Consider the following 26,987-nt stretch of genomic DNA (forward strand, 5'->3'; position numbering starts at 1 on the left):
TTATCTACCTATGGTCGGTTAAATTTAATAGAACCTTAACGTCTGAAAATTTTATCTTCTTTTTGCCCCCTAAACTTTAAAAACTAAAAGTTGCCCCCAGCCTAAGTTTTAAAAAATAGAAGTTTCACCCTAGGGTTTCGTTTTGAAATCTCCGGTGACATCTCCAGCTCCATTGCTGATGGCCTCTCCATCCCGGAGCAACCTCTCCTTCTAGCGATCTCTTTCCTCCCATTTAGACGCTCGATCAGCGTCGGAGAAACCTTAGGCTTCGTCTTCCCAGAAGAAAACCTCTGGGAAGATGAAGAACTTCATCTTTCCTGATGAAGTTCTTCATCTCCCAAAGTTTTTCCAATGTCGATCGAACATCCAAATTGGAGGAAAGAGATAGTCGGAAGGAGATGATGCTTCGGGAGGGAGAGGCCGTTGACAATGGAGCCGGAGATGTCACTGGAGATTTCAAAATGAAACCCTAAGGTGAAACTGCTATTTTTTAAAACTTAGACTGGGAGAAACTTTTAGTTTTTAAAGTTTATGGGGGCAAAAATAGATTATATTTTAGTTTGTTTTTAATATTATAGAGAAAATGACGAATTTACCCTTATCACCGTTAATTTTAATTGCTCATGGGTGGGTAAACAATATTTCCACAGTAAATGGGGAAAACTTTGAGAGTTCAACATAGTTTAGGTGGGAAAAAGTTGTTTGGCCTTTCCTAAAATCTTTTTCTACGTAACCGTAAGTCTGTAATACATCATATCTTCAATAATGATACACAGATGGAATTTTTTTTTTTACCAGAAGTTCTGTAAGGCAAATATATATTACATGAAAAGCTTGCATATATACATACAGATGGGAATATTAATTACTCCTTTTGTCTAAGTTTCATTCATCCTTCATTCTCAAAATGTATATATTTTTGGTATTAAGTGTCGCTTTGCAGGACCTTATCTTATCCTTTGTTTTCTTTCTGCTGAGAATAATATGGGCATCAAATGACTGCAACTGGGAAGGTATCATATATGATAAGAACGTTAACATAACAAGAATAATATTAAGTATCTTCTTTATGTGCAGAAAATGGAAATCCCACTTTCACAAGCTGATGAAGACTTCAATTTCTGAGATTGATTCCAGCCTATACTTCTTCCAAACAAGTAAACTTTTTTGCTTCTTTAAATTATCAGATGCAAAATGCAATAAAATAGTGCGCTGTCTACTTTCTCAATCATTCTAAATTGATGATCACTATAAGCTACTTGTGTTTGACTGATCTGCAGAGTCTCCTACCAGAAAAGAAAGAGAAAAATGGAAGAAAAAGGATATGTCCTTTAGAACTCAAACAACCCAACCCGACCCAGAAAAAGAAGGCTAACCAGGAGCTTAGCTGCATATTTAATTAGCTTCATTAAACAAAGGGTAATATCATATTTTGCTTTCTATTATTAGCAAGGCGACATAATTATGACACTAACCTCTAGCTAAATCAATCACAATTGGGATCTTAATTTACTCCCCAGATCAGGTGAGACAATCCTCTCCCCTCCCTGCGACAAGCTTTTATGAAAAATTCAACATCAAAAAACCACAAATATTTCTGTTAATGTTCGCCATATAATACAAAGAGCAAGTGAGAGCGTACGGCCTATAAACAAAAATAATATTATCACATTACCTAATCTATCTTGTCATCACACTTATTATGTAGAATTTACATATATCTTAGTGGTGCATCACTGAATGGACTCGTGGCATCATTTTTGCCAAGCAGGATTACAAAAATTAAAGAAAACATTAGAGATTATCATTGGAAAAATTGCTTATCATGGCCGAAATTTAACACACAGTTGCACCAATAGAATAGACAATTGAGCAGAAGAGAATTGTATTTGAGCACGCAAGCCATATATGGAAGAAAATACGCCTCTTTTCTTGTTCTTCTTATTCAACAGAAATCAAAACTTAATTTTCAATTCATGGATGGGACCGCAAGTTCCACATATTCAAATGAATAAAGAGAGAGAGAATGAAAGAGAGACGTATGGGGATAAAACTAAGTGCGGTGGCCATAAAAATGGTGGTGGCCACGTCACGCCGGTTCATCTTTTTGGCTACTCTTTTGATCTTCACTCCACTAGCTTGCAGGGCCCTTAAAGCAAGGAGTCTGGAGCCACCATTCCATTTATTTTGTTTTATTCAACAAGAGCAATGCTTTGCTGGCTATAGCACCACCACAATTTATATGTATAACCAATGCTGTTGTTAGAAATGGCACAGGCATATGATGCCGTATTCCACTTTTAAATATATCTTTGTCATGTCGCCCTTAGTGCTGTCATATTTTAATTAGCTCCACTCTCTCTTAATCCAATAATAATTTGTAGTCTCTAACTTGTCTAACCAAACGATAATAAAATAGGAGGAGGTCAAAATTTTTAGCAGTGTTGAAAGTTAAAGCCACAATTTATTATTGATTTTGGTCGTATAAATGACCAGGAACATGAGATGGATGATGGATCCATAATCGAGATTTCTCACTGACTAATTATATATAAAGACACGTCTGAATTCCCATAAAATTTAATATAAGCTTTATACTACTGCTTTATTATTTATGGCATTTATAGGCTGTAATAAACAAATTAATCTTCATCAATGGTTCACAAGATCATGTTCTGATTACATGGCAGACAGACTACTTTAGATTTTAACAAAAGAAAAATTGAGCCAACGGTGATAGATGTAAAACAGTGAGGAGTTATAGTCATAGTTATGCACTGATATGATATCTCAGTTATTCTTCTCTTCTTATGGGCAACAGCTGAAGGCTGGTCTGATGAAGCACTATTGGGGCTGCCTTCGTAATTCCAATCCAAAAAGCTTCAATAGCCCTGCACTGCCAAGTTAATAATCTGAAGTGCTATTTCAATTTAATTGACCTATCATCTATGAATAAATAAATCTTAACGTGCAGCCAACCCTCTTACCATTTAACAATAAATTTCCAGGATTATAATCTCATTCCATCTTGGAGAAATGGTTACTTATATTGATGGCACCTACATTGCCTTGTTCTTTTTTGTCTCTTTTTCCATTTGCCAACTTTGTATTCATCTATGGCCATTACTAAAGTCAAGGGACACTTAATTTTCTATTTTGTAATATTGTTGAATGAATTTTGTGAAAGCTACGTCAACATATCAAAGCTTTGTTTATTCATGATGATAAGCAAAGATAGATTAATCAACAGGGAGATCCATGGGTTAGATTATTTTGATTATAATGGGTGACATCGAGATGCATAATAAGGTGGCTGTCACAGCAAGAGCACGCGCACACATGTATGGTGAAGATGCAAAACGATGATATTATTTTAATAAAAGAACTTTCTCATCTTAGCAATGGAATCTCCCTTGTATAAATAATACTTGTGTATCAGTAGATTTTCCATGTACAAGAAAGAGTAATAGTTGAGAGATTCTTTACCGGAAAAAAGAAAAGACAGAGAAAATGAACATGGTGCAAGAGGAAATCCGAAAGGGCCCATGGACAGAACAGGAAGACATTCTCCTGATGAACTTTGTGGGTTTATTTGGAGATCGACGATGGGATTTTATAGCAAAAGTATCAGGTTTGAAGGTGGAGGGAGAAACATAATAGATTATGACAGTGGGCGATTTTAGGAAGGAGCAAATCTTTAACCTTGATTTTGTTGTATAGGTCTGAACCGAACTGGAAAAAGTTGCCGGTTACGGTGGGTTAACTACCTCCACCCTGGTCTTAAACGTGGCAAAATGACTCCCCAAGAGGAGCGCCTTGTCCTCGAACTTCATGCCAAATGGGGCAATAGGTTTGACAATAAACAAAGACATATATATATAGTAGTCTTCACTCTTCATCATTTCTGAATTTTTTGCTTAATTGTTATGGTTTCAGATTTTTTCCTCCTTTAATTTTTTCTGCAATTTGTATATATGATAATCACTGTATGCAGATGGTCAAGAATTGCTCGCAAGTTACCTGGGCGAACTGATAATGAAATCAAGAACTACTGGAGGACTCATATGCGGAAGAAGGCACAAGAGAGGAAGCGAGCTATGTGTGCGCCATCGTTTTCAATTTCTTCTCCATCATCGACTGTTACGACGGTGGATTCCGTGCAGTCTAAAACTGGGAAGGCGAGTTTTTATGACACTGGAGGGCATGATGGTGATCAAGTGATGGGTATGGCGGCAGTTGTTCAGGAAAATGAAACTTTGGGAAACTCAATGGATGACATATGGAAAGATATTGAGTTTTCAGAAGAAAATAACTGTTATATGATCAAACCAATTTGTGAAGAGACTACTTGCAACTTTTCTTGTGCTGCAATAATGGCCTCTCCGCCGTGGGATTATCCTTGGGACGACTGGCTGTGGAAGATGGATAATTTTGAAGAAGAGAGTAAGTTGATTAATAATCTCCCCAATGATCAAATCATTTCATCCTTTAACGAATATGGAATGGCGTATTTAACTGGCTAATCAAAATTCAATTGATTTATATTTGTTCATATATGTATGATTATTATTCCCCAAGGAAGCTCTAACCAGCTGTATGCCATGGCCATGGGTTTTCTTCAAGCTTTTATTTTGTGTGTCGTTTGCTTTTCAGAGAAGAAGAGAGCACCTTGTTGAATCTCCTGTCATGTTTGGAGAATTTGTATTCTTCATAAATGTAATGTAAAATATCCCTTTTTATCTACAAATAAAGTTGCTTCTGTAAACAGAACTAGAATTTCTCTTTTCTCTTTTCTCTTTGGCACTATATTTATGCTTAGCAAGTTTGCTTAGAGATGCCCACAAGAAAATATAATTAAGCCACCATTAATCTTCTCTTCAATGGAGGTTTATTCCTCTCTGAATAACACAGCAGGGGAAAGAATGACAAGATTGTAGTGGATATAAGAATCTCAAGAAAAAGAAAACATTCTTTCATTATTCTTCAATCTTGCCTTATGCTATCATAAAAGTCAAGTTCATATTTGCTTTCAACCACAAGTACTTCTTTCCTTCCCCTAAAGAATTGTTCGCAGAAGTGGGCATACTAGTGTATAATTGGTTTAACGGTGCTGAAAATGGAAGCTTATATTAGTGGTTACCAACCCAAATCCATTACTTTGATTTGATAAGTTCAACTATGAGTATTTTGTTGATTAATTTATGTAATCAACAAACTGAAAGCAGCCCCCAAGAAAATAAATGAATGGACGCTACCATTTGATTAACTACACATATATATGATGTTGACATGCAATTTTATCCCAAATCTCCTCAATCATGCATATTGCAGCTGGGTCCGACCGACCCACTAATCTGAACCCAGCTCCATAAACACCATCAAAGCCTTGAGCATAAACAAGCTAAATTGATTTTTTAATTAGACTTCATCTTAATGTAAACAATTCAGATCATACCACTTGAAAGAATCCTATGTTGTGTATGTGGTCAGGAATTATTCATTTGTTTGCTCACTCATAGTTTTCCAGATTGAGGGCCGACTTGGAACATTAGTTTAGCTTGTTTATTAATTCCTAAGATGAACCTTAACATATATACATGTATACAGGACTGGATTGAATTGAGCTCGAGCTAGCATTAAAGTTGTTTGACCTTGATTTGAGTTCTAGTTTGAATCAAGCTTCGAGCTCAATTAACCAAACAAAAATAACTAAAACGACGTCATTTTGATATATATTAATCAAAACGATATCGTTTTATATCGAAAATTTTTAAGTTTATGAGTTTGACAAATTAAACACCTCTAAAACTCAAACTCGAATTTCTTTAAACTAAATTTATTTCAAACTCATTTAAATTAAATTTATTTTTAAATTAAATAAATTTAGTTTGGATCTAACCCTAAGCCTATTTTTCTCATTTCGGTTCTAACCCATAGTTTGAACTCAAAAGTTTTCAGGTTTTGGGCCCATGTCCAACCAGCATCCCAGCCCACATCGCTTGCTCTTGTAATTGTGCTGATTGGATCGACGACTTCAACGATAAAGCGCGCTGATTTTGTCAACACTGTTGCTCAATGCCAACCACAGTTCCAACCATGTCTCAACTTTCCGGGCTTTATCTCTTCACTTACAATTCTCTTCAGGCCCTTGGCTGGTCAGAATTTTCTTTCATTTTTCCCTCGTTATGTTGTTCTGTATGTTTGTCTTTGAATTTTTGCATTTTCTTTTTCTTTTTGTGTGGCAGGGCAGTTTCTCTGTTTAGTCTCTTGTCCAATTTTTTATCAACCAATTCCATTCATGGTGCTTATGAATCTACCGGGCAACTAATCTGTCAGTATTTATTCATCTTTTGTATTCTATTTATCTATATGTTTTTCTTTTTAATAGAAAAATAGTGAACAAAATTAACATTTTTGTTTTCGCTCTCAAGGGTTGCTACAAATTTGTTCATTCCTGGAAGTTATACATGGAGTTGTAGGTAACTAAGTAAATGCGATTTGATAATGTTTGGGTTTGTTTTGGGAAAATTGATTATGTTTTGATATTAACCCTTTGGGATGTTGAAGGTATTGTTCCGAGTGGAGTGTTGTTTCCTTTTATGCAATGGGGTGGAAGGACTCTTTTCTTTCTATCAATTGTTCGGACTATTGATGAGGTTTTTGTGGCATGCCTTTTTTATGCTCGTTCAAATTGCAATTTATCTCCACTATCTCCCAATTGAAATCATGATTTCTCCTCCTTTAAATTTCTGTAGGTACAAAAGTTGCCATCAGTTTTCATAACTTTTATTGCTTGGAGTCTAAGTGAGGTGCGTGCATTGAGTTGTTATCTACAAATTGTATGCTTCCCCTGCTAAATGGTAGGAATCTGGTCTTGTAATTGCGATGGATTTTGCATAATATTATATGTTGCCTTCATTATGAACAAAGTATGATACTGCATAACTGGAGCCTAACACTTAACTTATAGTTTATATTGCTTCATGGGATGATGATATCTTCAGTACTAAAGCCCATTTAATGGGAAAATTATTTCATTTAATATGTTACATGAAATTATGTTGAAATCATCTCTATCTCCTCTTTGTGGCATGAATCAAGATAGTTCCTAAAATTATTTCATTTTATTTTATTTATTTATTTGCATTGGTCATCTGGTTTTTCATATTTGTGTGAGGTGTTAGCTGTTGTGATCTACTCTCTTTACACAGAATGTGATAGTGTCTTTTATATATATATATATATGTTACATAGCTTGATCTTTTCCATGCATTCCATAACAATTTCACATGGTTATTATGTATCTCGTGTTAGTAATATTTATTTCCTGTTCTATTTCTGATATAGCTTCATAAAGCCTTGGTATAAGTATATATGATTAACTTCTTGTTGCAGGTAATTAGGTATCCATTCTATGCTTTAAATAGCATTGGAACTTGTCCATCTTGGATAACTTACCTCAGGTTTTATGCCCTCCACATAGTCACCTGCTTACAACACAAATTGTTGTAAGTAGAAGGTGATGTAACTATTTTTGCAACTTTTCTGGTTTTGTAGGTACACTGCATTCATTGTGCTGTACCCTATAGGACTTTTTCCTGGTGAAAGTGAGTCTATGGATTTGTATTGGTCTCACTTTTATTCAAAGTTAACGATAGAAATAGTTATTGAGTAATATCATTAGGATCAAGCTCTTACCTTTCTTTTTTCATTGTCAATTTTTATGTCTATTTGTTTTATTAATTATTTGTCACACTTATTGCAGTGTGGCTAATGTATGAAGCACTTCCATGCATAAAGAAGAAAAATCTCTTTGCAGATTTCTTTGGTGTGCTTCCCTTTAGCTACTACAATTTTCTCAGGGTATGTATGTTGCTTAATTTGTGTTTATGGGGAAAACTCTAATTTATGTGGATGAGGTCGATTGTCTTTCTTTTGACACTTAGTAATTCCTTGGCATCAAAAGCACACATTGTGGGCATGAAGTATTACTCTTCTATCAAATCGAATGATGTAAAATTTAATATATGACTCCACCTATGAATGGTATTTTTATGACTATTTTAATGATTGTTACAAAATCCAGCACTGGACCCTCACCTGTAGAAAGGATAGGTCACAGTTAATAAGTTATCTTGCACTGGTTAAATTGGTGGCATAATATGGTTTCTTATGCTGTGATTATCATTAGCTTCAATTTTTGAGTTAGATTATCTACTAAAACAGGCCAATGCCCTTTTGATTTATTGATGCTTGTAACCGTAAGAGTTTTGAGCTCTGGAAAATCTAACAACGAAAGCCCTAGATTTAGACATGTTCAGAATCCAAAATGGTAGATTAGATGTCCAGTAACAGATGTAAGAATTTCCCATTGTTGCTAGACTTATATATATATATTTTAATAAAACTATATATACACAGTTTTGAATACACAAACGATGTGTCATTAAATGATTGAGTGATTTTGAATTAAGGATAAGGTAATACTCAATCACATGATGACACATCATCTATATATCAAATTATGTAATTAAAACTATGTACATATAACGTTCCTTTTTTTTTTTTTTTTGTCATTTCTTTTACTTTACCCATGATATGTCAGCTCTAATTATAGTAATTTCTTGTGACAGGTTATGCTTGTGTGTTACCCATTCCTCTGGTTGAAGCTTTACCTTCATTTGTTTAAGCAGCGGGGTTCAAAACTGGGTAAAAATCACAAGAAAAAACATTGAAAATTAAAGCTCTCCAGTTATATGAACCAATTGATTGTTGGTAATATTTGAGAGGTGTAATTGTAATGTTTTAAATGTTTAGTGGTTTATATATATTTTACATGAACCAAGATGTGAGCTCACAAACAAGTTAACCAACAGTATTCTCAAGCTTGGCTTGAAAGCTAACCTTGAATCGCTCAAGAAGTGAGTTGAGCCTAACTCAACGTGAACCGAATCACGAGGAGCTCATGAGTGATTTAACTTGTTTGCAACCCAAGTCATTTGCCTATTTAATATTGCGTCAAGGTCTTTTTAAATGGAGTTAGTATGCAACTATGCGTTAACCTTTCTCTTGAAATAATTTGTGGTTCTGTAGGAAATAGATTCAAATAGTGTCAGCCTTCAATGTTGAATGCATGTGGTAGCTGCTGACTCTAATTATTTAATCAGAGTAAAACCATCCATGTCTACCAAATTAGGGAAGAACAAAAAGAAGACTATTTTCAACAATGAAGCAACTCCACAGGCAAACAAACACCAGAACACCCACAAATGTAAACCAAATAGATCCACCCCAACTTTCCACTTAAAGAAACAGACTCATTTCTTAAAAGTCGGTGCTTGGGAGAGGCTCATGTGTGCCTGGGCAACGAAGAAGATGGAGTAGACGACGGCAGCGATGGCTGAACCGACGAATGGGCCTAGCCAGTACACCCAGTGGCTGTCCCATGTCCAGCTAACAACTGCTGGGCCGAAAGAAACCGCAGGGTTCATTGATGCACCATCAAAGCACCACCGGCCAAGATGTTGGCGCCTACAATGAAACCAATCGCAATGGGTGCAATGATTCCAATGTTTCCCTTCTTTGGGTCCAAGGCTGTGGCGTACACGGTGTACACCAAACCGAAGGTCATCAAGATCTCAAAAACGACTGCGTTCCATGCACCAACTCCAGATGAAAGAGAGAAAGCAGACGTTGTCTGCATCATATCAAGTTTTTACGAAATATGTATAATATAAACCTTCTAATAAAAAAAATTCATTGTTAAAAGTAAAACTAACCAGTCCACCAGTTGCGAACTTAAGAAGCAAGCAAGCAACGACGGAGCCAAGGCACTGGGCAACCCAGTAGACAACACTCCTGATAAGGGTGGCCACCAACGAAGGCACCGAATGTAACGGCGGGGTTCACATGCCCACCGGAGATGTTGGCACCAACCGAAACTGCCTCGAATAGTGCAAAGGCGTGAGCAAGTGCTGCGGCTACTAGACCAGCCGGTGTTGTTGAGCCATCGTCAGTGAGCTTGTCTGTCAATATATTTCTCATATAATTAGTTCACAACGTCAGTTGTAACTAACATGTTAAACAAACAAAGCGAATTTAAAGTAGAAGGCTTACTGAAGGCCATGCCGGAACCATCACCGTCAAAAACAAAAATGAGCATTGAGATGAACTCGGCGAGACCCGCCCTGAGAGCATCAGGCTGGCCGAATTGGGCAGGAGATCCAATTGCAATTCCAGGCATTTTTGGGAAGGTAATTTGCTTTAAGCTTTGAGGTCTAGAGCTTAAAATGCCAAATTGTGATTGTTGTTCTTGGTGATTGAGTTCAGTTTAATGCGTTGTTATGTACAGGGGAGTTCAGCATCACAGCATATTTTTTACAACGAGAAAGAACAAGGGCAGCCATATGCCATTATCAGTGAAAAATGTTAGGCGGGTCCCTCTTTCGTTCCCATCGTGCCCCATGTACGGATGATGTGACTAAGACCGGCCAATGGAGAGTGGAGAAACTTTGATCACCGACCAGTGGAGGCGTGCATCGGTCCTCAATGATTGCTGACCGACCATGTGATTGTTTATGGGGTCGTGATGTGGACCATTAGTGATTTGTTATGCTAGCGTTATTATCGTGCACTAATCCAGTTATTAAATTGAACTTGACTGAAATAGTTTTTGTTAGTAGATGACCATTTGGAGGCGTGCGTGGGTCCTTCTAGACTAAGGGAAATTTTAAAAAATAGCCAAAATGCCCTCCCATTAAGCCAAAATGCCCAAAATCACTATTTTCAAGCCAAAATGCCCAAAATCACTGTTTCAAAAAAAAAAAAGCCTATGACTTTTTTTAAATACCAAAATTGCCCTTTTTCTCATAGTTATATAACTCTTCCACTCACTATAGGGGTTTTAAGGGAATTTTAGATAAATATGGAGGGTTTTTAGATATTTTACACTATAAAAGATTTTGATATTTATTTATTTATTTAAAACTTTTTTTAAAATGACAAAATTACCCCTCCCTTCATTTATATAACTCTCCTCACTCACTATAGGGATAAATGTAATTTAGGATAAATATAGGGGGTTTTTAGATATTTTACATTATAAAGACATTTTCATATTTATTTATATATTTTATTACTTTTTCTAAAATGTCAAAAATACCCTTCCCCTCATCTATATAAACCTCCTTACTCATTTTATTTCCACACACTTCTCATATCACTCAAACATTCACTCTCATTTTCATTTTTTTTCAACATCAATTAGTAGGGATTCGTTCGGACGAAGGAAGTTCGTATTTTTGAATTCGACTCGAAAAAATACTATTTATCAAAAAAAGGTATTTATGTCAATCTTATCCTAAAACTTCATTTTATTTGTTAAGTATAGATTTTATGTCGTAATATGGGGGTTAAATGCAATATGTGACAAGTATTGGGGGTTAAAATACTTTAGGATAAATATAGGGGGTTTTTGGATATTTTATATTGTAAAGGCATTTTCATATTTATTTATATATTTTATTACTTTTTCTAAAATGTCAAAAATACCCTTCCCCTCATCTATATAAACCCTCACTCATTTTATTTCCACACACTTCTCATATCACTCAAATACTCCCTCTCATTTTCATTTTTTTTCAATATCAATTAGTAGGGATTCGTTCGGACGAAGGAAGTTCGTATTTTTGAATTCGACTCGAAAAAATACTATTTATCAAAAAAAGGTATTTATGTCAATCTTATCCTAAAACTTCATTTTATTTGTTAAGTATAGTTTTTATGTCGTAATATGGGGGTTAAATGCAATATGTGACAAGTATTGAGGGTTAAATTAGTTTAGGATAAATATAGGGGGTTTTTGGATATTTTACATTGTAAATGCATTTTCATTTTTAGTTATATATTTTATTACTTTTTCTAAAATGTCAAAAATACCCTTCCCCTCATCTATATAAACCCTCTTCACTCATTTTATTTCCACACACTTCTCATATCACTCATACACTCACTCTCATTTTCATTTTTTTTCAACATCAATTAGTAGGGATTCGTTCGGACGAAGGAAGTTCGTATTTTTGAATTCGACTCGAAAAAATACTATTCATCAAAAAAAGGTATTTATGTCAATCTTATCCTAAAACTTCATTTTATTTGTTAAGTATAATTTTTATGTCGTAATATAGGGGTTAAATGCAATATGTGACAAGTATTGAGGGTTAAATTAATTTAGGATAAATATAGGGGTTTTTTGGATATTTTACATTGTAAATGCATTTTCATTTTTAGTTATATATTTTATTACTTTTTCTAAAATGTCAAAAATACCCTTCCCCTCATCTATATAAACCCTCCTCACTCATTTTATTTCAACACACTTCTCATATCACTCATACACTCACTCTCATTTTCATTTTTTTTCAACATCAATTAGTAGGGATTCGTTCGGACGAAGGAAGTTCGTATTTTTGAATTCGACTCGAAAAAATACTATTTATCAAAAAAAGGTATTTATGTCAATCTTATCCTAAAACTTCATTTTATTTGTTAAGTATAGTTTTTGTGTCGTAATATGGGGGTTAAATGCAATATGTGACAAGTATTGGGGGTTAAATATAATTTAGGATAAATATAGGGGGTTTTTGGATATTTTACATTGTAAAGGCATTTTCATATTTATTTATATATTTTATTACTTTTTCTAAAATGTCAAAAATACCCTTCCCCTCATCTATATAAACCCTCCTCACTCATTTTATTTCAACACACTTCTCATATCACTCAAACACTCACTCTCATTTTCATTTTTTTTCAACATCAATTAGTAGGGATTCGTTCGGACGAAGGAAGTTCGTATTTTTAAATTCGACTCGAAAAAATACTATTCATCAAAAAAAGGTATTTATGTCAATCTTATCCTAAAACTTCATTTTATTTGTTAAGTATAGTTTTTATGTCGTTGCAATGGGGTTAAATGTAATATTTGACAAGTATAGGGGGTTAAAATAATTTAGGATAAATATAGGGGGTTTTTGGATATTTTACATTGCTATGGGGGTTTTAGATATTTTACAATATATATAGGATTTATATAACATGTTAAAAATATATAGGGATTGCTTTGATACAAGACGACATACAAGGGTATCAAATGAAATGTTATTAAAATTAGGACGTATTTTCATATTAAACATTGTAGGCGCATTATAATTAAAATCATAGGTTTTTTCGAGTTTCACCGCTTTAGGATATATCAATGCACATTTTTCTTATTTCTGAAGAATTTTTCGATTGTTGTCATTCTATGGTATTTCAACTTTTAGGATTCAAATTTCAGTTTTGTTTTTTCAAATTTCACCGTTTTAGCATATATCAACTCGTCTCTGGCAAAGGGTGGATGTAACTGTCGTAGTAGAAATGCATGAACTAATATCCCGCAGAATTTTGTTTCGGGTAAACGAAGGAATGACCCGAAACATGTCCTCTCAAATAGTCGCTGCTGATGCGGGGTCAATGTAGAAGAAATTCGAGATAATGCAGTACGCTGTGCACGAGATATCGCATCTGCCCGGAAGTGTCTGGACTCATCGGGAATGCGTAGCTCGCTGTTAACTCGTCTTCTTTTGTGAGAAATATCCTGTACCAATCACGTAAAAATTGTTAGACTTTCATATAAATAAATATGTAAACAAATGTAGTAATGAAAAAAATATAAAAAGATGAGAAATATCAAATAATTAAAATGAAAATAACAAAACGTAAGAAATAAGAATAGAAATTTGAATTCTATACAATGAAATACCTTAAAGTGACGATAATCAGAAAATGGTTCGAAAATCTTGAAAAGACGAATCGATATACCCTAAAATGATGAAATTCGAAAAAACGGAACTGAAATTCGAATTCTATATATTGAAATACCTTAAAGTGACGATAATAAGAAAATGATTCGGAAATCCTGAAAATACGAATCGATATATTCTAAAATGGTGAAATTGGGAAAAACGAAACTAAAATTCAAATTCTATACGTTGAAATACCTTAGAGTGAAGATACTCAGAAAATCGTTTGGAGATCTTGAAAATATGAATCGATATATCCTAAAATGGTGAAATTCAGAAAAACGAAACTAAAATTCAAATTCTATACGTTGAAATACTTTAGAGTGACAATACTAAGGAAATCGATCGCAGATCTTGAAAATACGAATCAATATATCCTAAAATGGTTAAATTTAAAAAAACGGAACTGAAATTCGAATTATATACGTTGAAATACCTTAAAGTGACGATACTCAGAAAATCGTTCGGAAATCTTGAAAATACGAATCGATATATCCTAAAATGGTGAAATTCGAAAAAACGGAACTGAAATTCGAATTCTATACGTTGAAATACCTAAAAGTGACGATATTCGAAAAATCGTTCGGAGATCTTGAAAATACGAATCGATATAACCTAAAATGGTGAAATTCGAAAAAACGGAACTGAATTTCGAATTCTATACGTTGAAATACCTTAAAGTGACGATACTCAGAAAATCGTTCGGAGATCTTGAAAATACGAATCGATATAACCTAAAATGGTGAAATTCGAAAAAACGGAACTGAATTTCGAATTCTATACGTTGAAATACCTTAAAGTGACGATACTCAGAAAATGGTTCGAAAATCTTGAAAATACGAATCAATATATCCTAAAATGGTGAAATTCGAAAAAACGGAACTGAAATTCGAATTCTATATGTTGAAATACCTTAAAGTGATGATATTCAGAAAATAGTTCGGAGATCTTGAAAATACGAATTGATATACCCTAAAATGGTGAAATTCGAAAAAACGGAACTGATATTCGAATTCTATACGTTGAAATACCTAAAAGTGACGATATTCAGAAAATCATTCGGAGATCTTGAAAATACGAATTGATATACCCTAAAATGGTGAAATTCGAAAAAACGTAACTGAAATTCAAATTCTATACGTTGAAATACCTTAAAGTGACGATTCTCAGAAAATGGTTCGGGAAGCGTGAAAATATGAATTGATATATCCTAAAATGATGAAATTCGAAAAACGAAAATGAAATTCGAATTCTATACGTTGAAATACCTAAAAGTGACGATACTCGGGAAATCGTTCGGAGATCGTGAAAATACGAATCGTATATGCTAAAATGGTGAAATTTGAAAAAACGGAACTGAAATTCGAATTCTATACGTTGAAATACCTAAAAGTGACGATACTCGGAAAATCGTTCGGAGATCGTGAAAATACGATTCGATATATCCTAAAATGGTGAAATTCTAAAAAACGGGACTAAAATTCGAATTCTATACGTTGAAATACCTATGAATTTCGCTAACGGAAAAATCATTTGAAAAATTGAAAAAAACGAATCGATATATCCTATAAACGAAAAAATCTAAATATTAAGTTTAAATAACGTCGTTACATCGTAAGTTGTGTCAAAAAGCATCAAAATTTGAAAACTCGAATTTGAAATTTGAAAAATAGATATACAAAAACCTAAAACAAAAAAAACGGATATAAAATTCGAAAACTACACGGTTAGAAAACGTAGATAAGAAAATCTTCAATTTAACCCCTCATGAAAATTCTTTAATAAAAAAAGTCCACTGTTATATGCCAAATTTCCTAAAACCCCCTGTGCTGTAACGAAACTCATCCGGCTCCCCAAGGTTTTAAAAAACCAACTTCAGCCCCAACTAAACAAGGAAAATTCGCTGCCGTGGGAAAACTCGTGCTGCCGTGGGAAACGCCGTTCCCACGGCAGACTGCCGATTCATTTGGCAGCGATTTTCGACCCAATTTTGGTCGTTTTGACCTCCAATTTTCACATAAATCAAAGGTAAACATTGTATAACATCAAAGCCCTCAATCAATTCAACCAAAACAACCAAAAATCGAAAGATTTTAAGCAATATTCAAACGTAAACCCTAACATTTCAAAACCAAAATTCTCAATCAAATCTCAATTATTTCAGCAATAACTTGATCCAAACAATATTACGGGAGATATACTAACCTTCTTTGCCATTTGCGGTTGCCGGGAAGCTTCAAAATCGACGGAAATGAGATCGCCGTGGAATTGTCGTGGAATGCTTTTGGAATTTTCGTGGAAATGAACGCAACTTGCCGTGGGAGGAAATGAAATTTTGCTGTGCTTATAAGGGGGGGCATTTTCGTAATTGCGCTTTTCCCACACCAACTTGGGAAATATCATAAAAACCTGACGTGGGATAAATAGTTCCCCGAAAACCCAATATTTTAAAAAAGCCATTTCACACCCCCAAAAACCCATTGTCCATTTAGCTGCCGTGGGAGAAATCTCTTGCCGTGGGAAACTTCGTTCGGCCGATCCATTCGGCAGCATTTTCGGCCAATTTTTGGTCGTTTCGACCTCCGATTTTCACATAAATCAAATCTACACATTTTATAACATAAAACCCCTCAATCAATTCAACGAAAACAACCAAAAATCGAAACATTTTAAGCATTATTCAACCCGTAAACCCTAAAATTTCAAACCTAAAATTCTCAGTTAAATCTCAATAATATCAGCAATAACTTGATCCAAAGAAGATTACGGGAGATATACTAACCTTATTTGCCATTTTCGGTTGCCGGAACGGAAGAAAATCGGCGGAAATGACGCTCGCCGTGGGATTGCCGTGGGAGATGGGAAACTTTGGAATATTCTTGCCGTTGTACAGTGAAAATTAGTTAACTTTATATATGGGGGTATTTTCGTCATTTCACAAAACATGGGCATTTTTGCTTAAACCTAAATTTTTTGGGCAATTTCGCTTTGACCCCTTTAATTTTGTCTATTTTTAATAATTTCCCCTAGACTAATTGCTTGCTTGCGTCACGGTTAAACAATGTTTCTGCGGCGCATAAATACGTAAACAATATTCATATTATATTTTTTTCCGATTGTAATGTCTTAATCACCTAATAATTGATTATATCATGTCACGTACCAGGATCTCAAGTACGTCTGGATATGATTCAAATCGGTTTAATTTTGAAAATTGATTTAGTATGACTCAAATTTAATTGAATTAAATTCGAATTAAACTTAAATAAAAAGATTTAACTTATTTTTTAATTCGAATCGAACTAAAACTAAAGGGTGTTTGACTCTATTTGATTCGAATTAGTAGTTTAAATTTGTGGGTTAATTCAGTTTGAATTTATAACTCAGTTTGATTCCAATTTAGGTTTAAAAAAGAAATTTTGAATATTATTTGAGTAAAATAACTTTGTTTTGTCAATAAACTATAAAATTCAAGTCACAAATCTGGGTTATATAATCAAGCTATCAATTCAAACCATTAATTTAAGTATAACTAAACTATGAATTCGAATCATTAATTTGAGCTACAAAATCAAGTTAAACTCTAATAGAATAAAATTGACTCATTTTTCATTTGAATTAAATTTTATTTTAGTTTACTAAATTTAAATTAAATTATTTTTTATTTAAACTAAACTCAAGATAAAAGACGTTTGGATCGGCCTACCCGAATCCACCCCTGATCTCAAGGGATTCAATTTATATAATATTTATATCTTCTACATTTTAGCCACTTTACGGTGCTTATCTGAGATTAAGGAGCTGATAGCTAGCTTTAGTTAACCTTTCAACACTGTAGTTTTTATTTCATCATTCGGGCAATTGACTGCATTAGAGATGGTAATTTGGACCCGATTTTAGGGGCTCCGATCCTCTCCGACCCTAATGGGAAGAGAATTCCCCGATAAAAACGGGGAAAGGGGCGAGGATGGGGATGAAAAAAATCCCCGTAGTCAGAGACGGGTCGGGGACGGGGATACATATTTCCCCGCCTTGCCCCGCCCCGCCCCTCCCCTCCCCTCCCCTCCCCGCCCCAGCCCGGCCCATCCCCTCCCCACCCCACCCCACCCCACCCCTTCCTACCCCTTAAATCTAATATATTAATATAATAATTTCTAAACTATTAAGTTCTAGAAATTTTTATATTATGATTTATTAAAATTATAACTTTAATTTTACTAATTTTTGAATTATCAATTCTCAGCTTTTACTAATTTCTGAACTATTAATCTAATATATTAAAAAGACCCCATAATCTCATTATCATAAAATGCAAATGTACCAAATTAATTTTATTTCAACTTCAAAACTTAGTTAGTCAATCCACCAGGTTTTACACAAAAAAAAATAAATTATAAACTTGATAAAATCAATTGAAGTGAATGAAAAGTGTTAAATTTAATGTTATTATAAAATTACCCTAAATCACATACATGAAGAGCTACTAATGAAGAGATTGATTATTGCATATTGTTAGATTTTATGAAAACTTTGTATTTGAACTAAAATAATAATGAATATTTTGTAGCTCTTGTAGCAAGTGATATTTTGGGAGAATATGATTTATTTTATTTATTGAAATACATAAAGGAATTAAAATTTATATTTACGGGTATTAGGAGGGGATTTTTCCCCGCGGGGACGGGGAGGGGATGGGGAAGGGATTTTCCTTCGCGGGGAGGGGACGAAGATTATTTTTTATCCCCATAACAGGGACGGGGATTGATATCCCCTACGGGGACGGGGACGGGGATCGATATCCCCTCCCTGCCCCTCCCCATTGCCATCCCTAGACTGCATGCTCTCATATTCAGAATTGATTCCCACAATAATCTTACTCTTGTACTATTGATTTCTGAATACTACATGCTTATTCAGATTGTACTTCATTGAATATTAAATAGTAGCTAAAACTAATCAAATCCAATTAATACTTCTCCTGATACTATACATATACGATCAAAAGTACTTGTACTCTATCTCTAATTTCATCTTGAAAGGTAGAACCCATGAATAAGCACTTTTAATAAACTAATCCAGAAATTAATGAAGTCAATAGCAACCTAATCCAAGTTCCAATTATGCATAAACATTTTTAGTACATAATTTAGATACATAGATAACGTATTTTTATATAATTAAAAACTACAATAAATATATTAGATCAGAAAATTAAAAATTAAGTAGATAATGCAGGCATTTCTGATTGAAAACATGAGAAGAAGTGCCTATGAGCCGACCTTGATGCAATTATAATGAATACTATTAATCAAACAAATCCATGTAGTTTAATAATCTTAATGATCATCCGTTTTTATCTTGTCCTGGAATATGCTTAATCAAGTGTCATTATTTTTAAATATCAACGATGTCTGCCATCTCTTCTCACACCTATCTATTTGTATTCTCATCAATGGCCGTCGACCAAGTTTTCTTGCATTTGGTGTTTATATTTTGGAAGAAGAATATGGCCAGATATAGAGCTCTAAGATCTAAATCCAACTCATTCATCCAAATTTGGCAAGATTAAGTTTCTCCCAGGTTTGAAGGGTCTTGTACCATAATATGAATATTAATACATTATCATTGCTTTTTAGTCAAATTTCATTGTTTTTTTACGTTATCCTGTTGTTTTGTCTAAAATGCATGCAGAGACGTGGGAGCACGATGGGGAGATGCTATTTCTTTGGAATTTTTGAGCTGCAAAGTGAGTCCATATGTTAGACTGTTAGCCCAACAATGCAAAAACTTTTGGGAGCCCATTTTCATACAACAAAGATGGGTTTGAGTTAATGCGCTCGTAGACTCAATTTAATCGAATTTAGCTGAGATAGGGCTTCAAAAATTAGACTGGTATTATATAAGTTGTGCAATAAGCCTACATTAGATTTTATGAGTAATTGATATTTCTGCTTGGAGTAATGTTATATATATATATATATATATATATATATATATATATATATATATATAAAATTAGATTTATAGATGATATATTATTATTTAATTGAGTGTTATTTTATTACATGATAATATATTATCTGTATACTCAAATAAGTTATAACTATTTTGGTTGCGGACACAACCCATTAAGCGGGTTAATTCTTTTTGGGACAAATGTGCCCTTAAACTATTTCTTCTTCTCTAATCTTATATAAATGAGCAAGCCCTTAAATATTTTTTCTTTTTAAGTTTACGAGGGTTTTGGGTTCAAATTTTTGTTTTTGTGTAAAATTTAAATTTAAATATTAATGGGTGTCCTTGAGTCAATACATTGTTTAGGTGATGGCATTCTGTCATCACCACCCATTAGATTTGAGTCCTATTCTCCCCCATTTTTCCCTTTCAGGTGACTCTTTTTACAAACTTATTGATCGATGTGGGATCCAAAAGTGTCTTTTCCATTGATTTTCCTTTCCAATTTCATTTGATTTTATAGGCTACTTTTAAGTAGAAACACCATAACTCTTTCACACATAAGTCAAACTTAAAAAGCAGCAGACAACACCAAGCCTCATTATTTGGTTATCTTCTTTGTCCCACTTACACCTACTTAACACTAAACAATTATTGCGGATTAGCCTTTTTCCCTTTTTGTTCTGTGTTTTTCCAACAGAAAGAAACTCATTAAGAACTCCGTTAAAACCTTTAGACTATCTTTAATTATATATTAAGCTAGGGCTTGTACATTTATTGCTGCTCAGTCAAACCAAATACCAACCTTTTTATGTGCTAAGTCAAATATGTATTGAAAATGGAAGCTCGATTTCTGTAGCCAACATAGACTGTTTGATGTTAGCGGAATATGAAGTAGAGAATCCTAAGTGGATCTAATCTAACATTGCAACGATGGGTATTGGGTTTTAATATTTAGCATTTAACATAAATTTTGACTATCCTTTTCACTTGAAGAGTCATGGACATATATTTATGTATGCATGTTAAGTACGGTTATTCCCCGTATATTGTTAATTGTTTGATAAGATATGTCTAGAAATGGGTAATAATTGAGCTAGGCAATTTATCAAGCCAGACCTTAAGTAGCATTTTTTATATATGAAACAGTTGATAAAATTTTTTGTCACCAATTAAAGTCAAGTATATGGTTCAAAACTTTGTGCAAGTTAGGATAGGGTAGTAGTCCTTTCATAGTATTGTATAATAAGAATATGAGAGAATAGAAAATAATGAAACACTAGACTTTTTAATGTGGTTCAGTTCGATGGTTAAAATGTATTCGTCTACAAAGTAGTTATTAGCTTATATGTATTCTATTGATGATGAATACAAAGAATAATGTATGTATTAATACAATTTTTTTAGAGCTCTCCTTTACATTTATAATACTTATGAAGAAAAGTTTCATTCAAATTGGAAGAACAATAAAGGGATTCCCAATTTAAATATGATTCTAAACATTTGTACTTATTCTAAGTGAATTAAAAGATTGCCTGGGTTGCTTATCCCCTCATCAGTTGAGGTCACACCACTAATAGGCTTGCTAGTTCTTTGGATTGCATTTGTTGGCCTCGAATGTTGACCTTGTTGGGCACGACATGGTCTCTTGTGTTCTAGATTGTTGTGTTTTTTCTGCTTAGGGTATCTTTGTTGGGATTAGACAGATTTAGGGCGTAAAGTATATTGATAAATATTAAGAATCCTCTTATTGTTGATGTTATGACACTTCCTAGTTATGATAGAAGTGAGTAAATTTTAGAGATGGTGCAGATGCTTCTCCCACTATACCCTTTTTAGAGGTAGGTCTTGACGAAACATGCATTACTAGGGTAGTACTATTTATCTATTTAGAACGTTAGGGAGGTTGCCCTTGAGTAACTTTGGTTGGGAAGTCATGGTGTGATCTGGTTACAAACTACTAGTCACTGGGGGCAGGTGAGTAGATTCTACAAAATGAGGGGATTTTGGGTTATTATTTGAATCCTCAGATGATTGGTTGTTAAAAGCTTTTCTAACGTCAGCCTCTATAACCCATCAATGAAATCTAATTGTGAGGGTGTATGATGACGAAATGTGGCAGAAACTCTTCTTCTAATGCTAAATTGTGGAAGAGATTTTTTTATTAGCAATTGAAGTATGCAATTCTAGGCTTGTGTGTGTAATTTAAGATAAGGTAACAACTATTAGAATTTGATATACCGTTGATATTAATTATTGTATAATATGAATGTGAGAGAATAAAAAGTAATGTGATATAAGATTTTTTAATATGATTTAACCTAATTGTCAGAATATTTACATCTACAAAGTAACTATTAGTTAATGAGTATTCTATTGAGAATCAATGAACACAAAAGATTAGGTCTGGATTCGAACCGAGTTAGCTCAAGCTTGAGTTCGAGCTCGACTCGTACAAATCCAAAACGAGCCGGCCCTAGCCGAGCTCGAGCTGTTCACCAGATTTTTTAATTAAAAATTTTGATACAAAACAACGTTGTTTTGACCAATATGTATTAAAACGATGTCGTTTTAATAACGAAAAATGAGCCGAATCGAATTCAAACCGAGTTCGAGCTTGACTTTCATGAGTTCGAGCTCGAACTCGAGCTCAATTATATGTCAACCGAGCTAAACTCGAGCCTCGAGCTCGGCTAGGCTCGAATCCAACCCTACAAAAGATTATGTATATATTAATCTGTTTTTTGGATCTTTCTCTCCCTTTCTCTCAATCAAATTAGGATAATTAGAAATTTCTAATTTATATTTGATTATAAAGATTTGCAGATATTCTAATTAAACTAAAAACAAATTTTGCAATATTTGAAATATCTCAAGTGAGAAGGCAGAGGTAGTTTTTCCCTTTGTTGTCATGGAAGTGAAATAGGAATATCCGTATAAAGATTTCCAACTAAGCAAAGGTTTTCTCATGGTTTCGAACTGAAATAGCTACTTAAGCTTCTTGGTCGCAGGTTCTGGGTAGATTGCTGAAGAGATGTTCCTTTCGGGTAGATATTTTGCGGTTTGCAGAATACTATATAACAGGAACAATTTTAGAAGAGTTACACGAACATATGATCTTTGTCACCTCTTTTCAACATCTCAAACTCTTTCTGCATTCTATTTCATACTTCAAAACGCAAATATCTTGGCAACATCCCGATTATATGATTACAACTTATCTGGGAAAAAGAAAGTCAGGAGAATATTATAAGAAGTTTCTTGGATAGCAATGGTGGTAGGAATATTATAAGAAGTTTCTCGGGACCATTACGACCAGCTAAAGCGTTTCTAAACCGCAGTTACTGATGGAAAATGAAAAATTCAAACTTGTGGGACTGGTGATCGATCTTGGTGCATGCCTGGTAAACTCCAAGAAGCCACTGCGGTTGATTTTACCTTCTTCTACTTCATCTTCTGTTTAGTACTTAAATGGTCGCATCACTTTCAAGTCATCACCAAATACAAAATGGGGCATCAAATCCAATCCAGGGGCCAAATTCTGTCTAATCAACTTCAACCATAAGCAATGCCGTCTGTAGACTTCTTTCCTTTTCTATAAGCAACCATTAAATAAATATTTTCTTGTTAACTCTCTTCAGTCAAGTTACGGAGAGCAGCTCTGAGAAACCTCATACGGTCTTCAAGCCAGGTGCCGTGCAGCAAGGGGGCCATGCACAGCACGTTTGTGGCGTTGCTGACTTGTCTACAGTGTCAAGACATGGATTGCCCCCACATGACTTCCACTTAACCGACATGTGGTTCTCCACAAGAAGACAGTCGCATTGGCTCGCTGCAGTAGTAAGAAGCCCCACCCTTGACTTTAAGACGAAGACATTTTTATTATTAATTAATTTAATTACCAAATTAAATTGTAAATAATATAATCTAAACTAGAAGCAAAAAGGTGCTTAGAGCAAGGTAGATTCTGAAACTTTTGGATGGCACATTGCACCGTCTAATTATGAGAGGCTTATTTATATAAAAATAAAAAAGCAAAATTATTAAAACGACACGATTTTACATGATTTGGTCGACAGGTAAAGTCGTTAATTACCCGTTAGGAAGCTAAGGAAGGAGATAAAAAGGGCTCCACTTTTCCGGGCCATTTCTTCCATATTAAATCTCATTTAATTTCTTTAGTGCCCCTATTTGGTTGCTTGTAGTTATAGCAAAGTAATTCTTACACTTTATCACTATCCCAACATCAGCCTTAAATATGACGATTCCGGTAGAGAAACTATGTCTTTGGCCCGCTCTTTTTTGAATTAAAAAAAATTATTCGATAAAGACAAAAATAAAAACGAGGATGAGGATAATTAAACTCTCTATAATTGAGAATAGAGATAAATATATTAATAATTCATTCATTTTTTTATATATTACCTGTAAATATTTAGAATTATTATAATTATGTCTTAACATCTAATAAATATTTTATTATTTTTTTAATCGGAATGAGAAGAGAAAAGTATGTGAAATTTTCCCCACGAGCATAGAGAGGGGTAAGAGAGAGAAATCTTTCCCATGAAAGAGGACAAAGATTCTTTGTCATTCTCGTATCGAGAATAAGATAAAAATGTCATTCTCGGATATTCTTAAAATGAAAAAAGAAAAAAATGTTCAATTTTTGTACTTGGAAACATGTTTTAACATTTAGATCAAAAATGAAGCCTGTATCTCTCAACTACAAAATGAATCTCATTATCCAAAATTATTATAAAAGGTTGTGTTATGCAATCAAAAGACTTACCTAAAGTCAAAAACAGCTCCAACGGATGGCAATTGTGGTATCAAATTTAAATATTATATTTACTAAAATGTATCTCATCACTAAAAATATAAATAATAAGGGATTATGAGGACTAAGATCAGATTGCAAACATGACAAGCTGGCCATGATCATTGAAAAACTATTTTGTAATATATGTCGATCGATTTATGATAATATTGTAGATGTAAGCCTTATAAAACTTTTTGATCGAATTACTTAAAAATTGTTTCTGTCATTCTTTAACATTTTGACCTTTCGTATTTTTATCCCCAAATTTCAGTTATTCTACTCGTTTGAATGTTGAGTTCATCAATCCATGGGAAGAATGGTAGTTAATTTGACAAAGAAACCTTTGGTTATCCTGAGTTAATAAAGCTAGACAAATATAACTTATGTTGGTAGCCAAATGATGCACAAAAATTATAGAAAGGCCAAAAGATTTGTTCCCACCCAGGTTAAGTGATATCCCAAATTCGCATCTTTTAATTTTTAAAAATTTAAACTCTCGTTTATGAGTAAAATTCTGTTAAAAACTTAGATAATGTTAAAAGCAAAATCGTCACTTAATTAAAAAAAATTTTAAAAACTAAAGTTTTATTATACTTTTCCCATCAATTTGAAAATCTAATAATTTTTTATAACCCAAGGTTTAAAAAGTGGCAATTTCTCTCCTAGGGTTTTGAAACCATTGACAAAAATGACAAACTCCTGACTTATCTTCTCCTACCAACGACATCAATTACCTCTGACAAAGACAAAATCATCTTCGTCAAAGATAATCACTTTAATCGGAGGCATGAGTTTGATTAGCAGAGAGAAATAGCCTAGGTGGGAGGACAAACACAGTCAGAGAAGACAAACTTTGTCATCTCTAGTTAGGCTAGATTTGAAGCGAGCTTGTTCAGATTCAAAATGAGCTTTGCTCGAACAAGCCTGAGCTAAGCTTATCTTAAAGGAGCCCATGTACAAATGCGAGCCTGAATTTTAAGTGAAAAACAAACACGAGCCCGAATTCAAACATGGGTTGAGCGAGCCGAGCTCGACTCACGAGCCACTCACTTAAATGAAAAAAAAAATTAACTTGGAACAAATGATACCATTTGTTCCCTGAAATACGAGCTTGAAGTTGAGCTGTCGAACTTGAAATACGAGCCCAAAGCAGATCAAAGCGAACTCGAGCTAAGTGTGAACTGATCCCCGAATACTAAAATTATAAAATGAGCTGAACATGAATATATATTTAGCGAGCTTAGTGAGCCTGAGCTTGGACTCATCAAAAATGAGTTTGGCCCTATTCCGGCTCGATTCAGCTCGTATCTAACTCTATCTCCGGTGATGATTTCAAAATCTTAGAGATAAAATTATCATTTTTTAAACTTTAGGTGATAGAAAATTGTTAGATTTTCATACCGAGAAAGAAAAAATATGATAAAATTTTAGTTTTAAAATTTTTTTATTAAATAATGATTTTATTCTTAAATTTAACTAATAATTTTAATAAAATTTTGTTTATAAATAGGATTTTTAAGTTTTTAAAAGTAAAAGAATAGAAAGTTAGGATTACACTTAAAGCTTGGATGGGAACAAGTCCTTTGGCCTTACAGAAATGACATTTCCAATTCATCGCTAGATACACCGCGTTAAGATGCCTGCCTAGTTAACTTATTCTAATCAAACTTCTCCGGCTTTGTCTGTTTTCCACTTAAACTTAAACCGACTCATTTAAATATTAAATTAATATATGGAATAAAGTCATACTCATGCATAAAGTCGTGGTACAATTGGTGCATGCATGACAATTGGATTAGGATGATGACGTAATGTATGATCATAATTAGTTGATCTAACGATCAGCATTGAAAGTAATATATCCATGATAATGAAACAAGATTTATGTAATTATTTTCTTAAAAAAATAATATAAGATAGGAATATTAAAATGTGAAAGAGTGCTGAAACCGATTGTCGCATAGATTGGGAAGACAGAGAAATAAATTTAAGGGGTTTTGTGGAGTATAATTCGTCACCCATGTTCATTGTCTCTGTCAAAACGGGGTTTTCAGTTTGGTTTTCTGGTTTTATCATATAAAATAATTTATGTACGCGACGGTGGATTGAAATATAAATTAGCTTGAATTTAATTATTAATTCAAATTTGAAATATACGATTATGGTTTAAATTCAAATTTGAGCTATAAAGATGTTTGGTTCAATAAGCTCACACATAGTGCTCATATATAAAAAAAACCAACGATGTTTTAACAAATTTAAAATAATAATGTTTTATATCAGTTTTAAACCATATAAATAATGCAAAATATAGTCATTTTACGATATAATTTAGAGTCAAAATGATTATTTTTTGCTCTATTTTAATC

The 26,987-nt window shown here is 33.7% G+C and overlaps 2 protein-coding genes and 1 pseudogene across 2 annotated transcripts; 2 read left to right on the forward strand and 1 right to left on the reverse strand.

Annotated features, from left to right (window-relative positions):
* Window positions 1-3,104: 3,104 nt before the first annotated feature.
* On the forward strand, window positions 3,105-4,770 carry LOC123225294 (transcription factor MYB59-like). The gene is made up of 3 exons (XM_044649225.1): window positions 3,105-3,631; window positions 3,721-3,850; window positions 3,995-4,770. The coding sequence occupies exons 1-3, from the start codon at window positions 3,511-3,513 to the stop codon at window positions 4,521-4,523; spliced, it is 780 nt and encodes a 259-aa protein (XP_044505160.1). The 5' UTR covers window positions 3,105-3,510; the 3' UTR covers window positions 4,524-4,770.
* A 1,247-nt stretch (window positions 4,771-6,017) lies between these two features.
* On the forward strand, window positions 6,018-8,845 carry LOC123225139 (very-long-chain (3R)-3-hydroxyacyl-CoA dehydratase 2). The gene is made up of 9 exons (XM_044649008.1): window positions 6,018-6,155; window positions 6,246-6,331; window positions 6,432-6,479; window positions 6,568-6,656; window positions 6,756-6,809; window positions 7,396-7,463; window positions 7,558-7,607; window positions 7,766-7,863; window positions 8,634-8,845. The coding sequence occupies exons 1-9, from the start codon at window positions 6,076-6,078 to the stop codon at window positions 8,733-8,735; spliced, it is 675 nt and encodes a 224-aa protein (XP_044504943.1). The 5' UTR covers window positions 6,018-6,075; the 3' UTR covers window positions 8,736-8,845.
* Window positions 8,846-9,140: 295 nt separating this feature from the next.
* Window positions 9,141-10,444, reverse strand: LOC123225138 (annotated as a pseudogene).
* Between the last annotated feature and the right edge of the window lie 16,543 nt (window positions 10,445-26,987).

The sequence above is a fragment of the Mangifera indica genome, chromosome 9, assembly GCF_011075055.1.
Source record: "Mangifera indica cultivar Alphonso chromosome 9, CATAS_Mindica_2.1, whole genome shotgun sequence".
Classification (NCBI taxonomy): domain Eukaryota; kingdom Viridiplantae; phylum Streptophyta; class Magnoliopsida; order Sapindales; family Anacardiaceae; genus Mangifera; species Mangifera indica.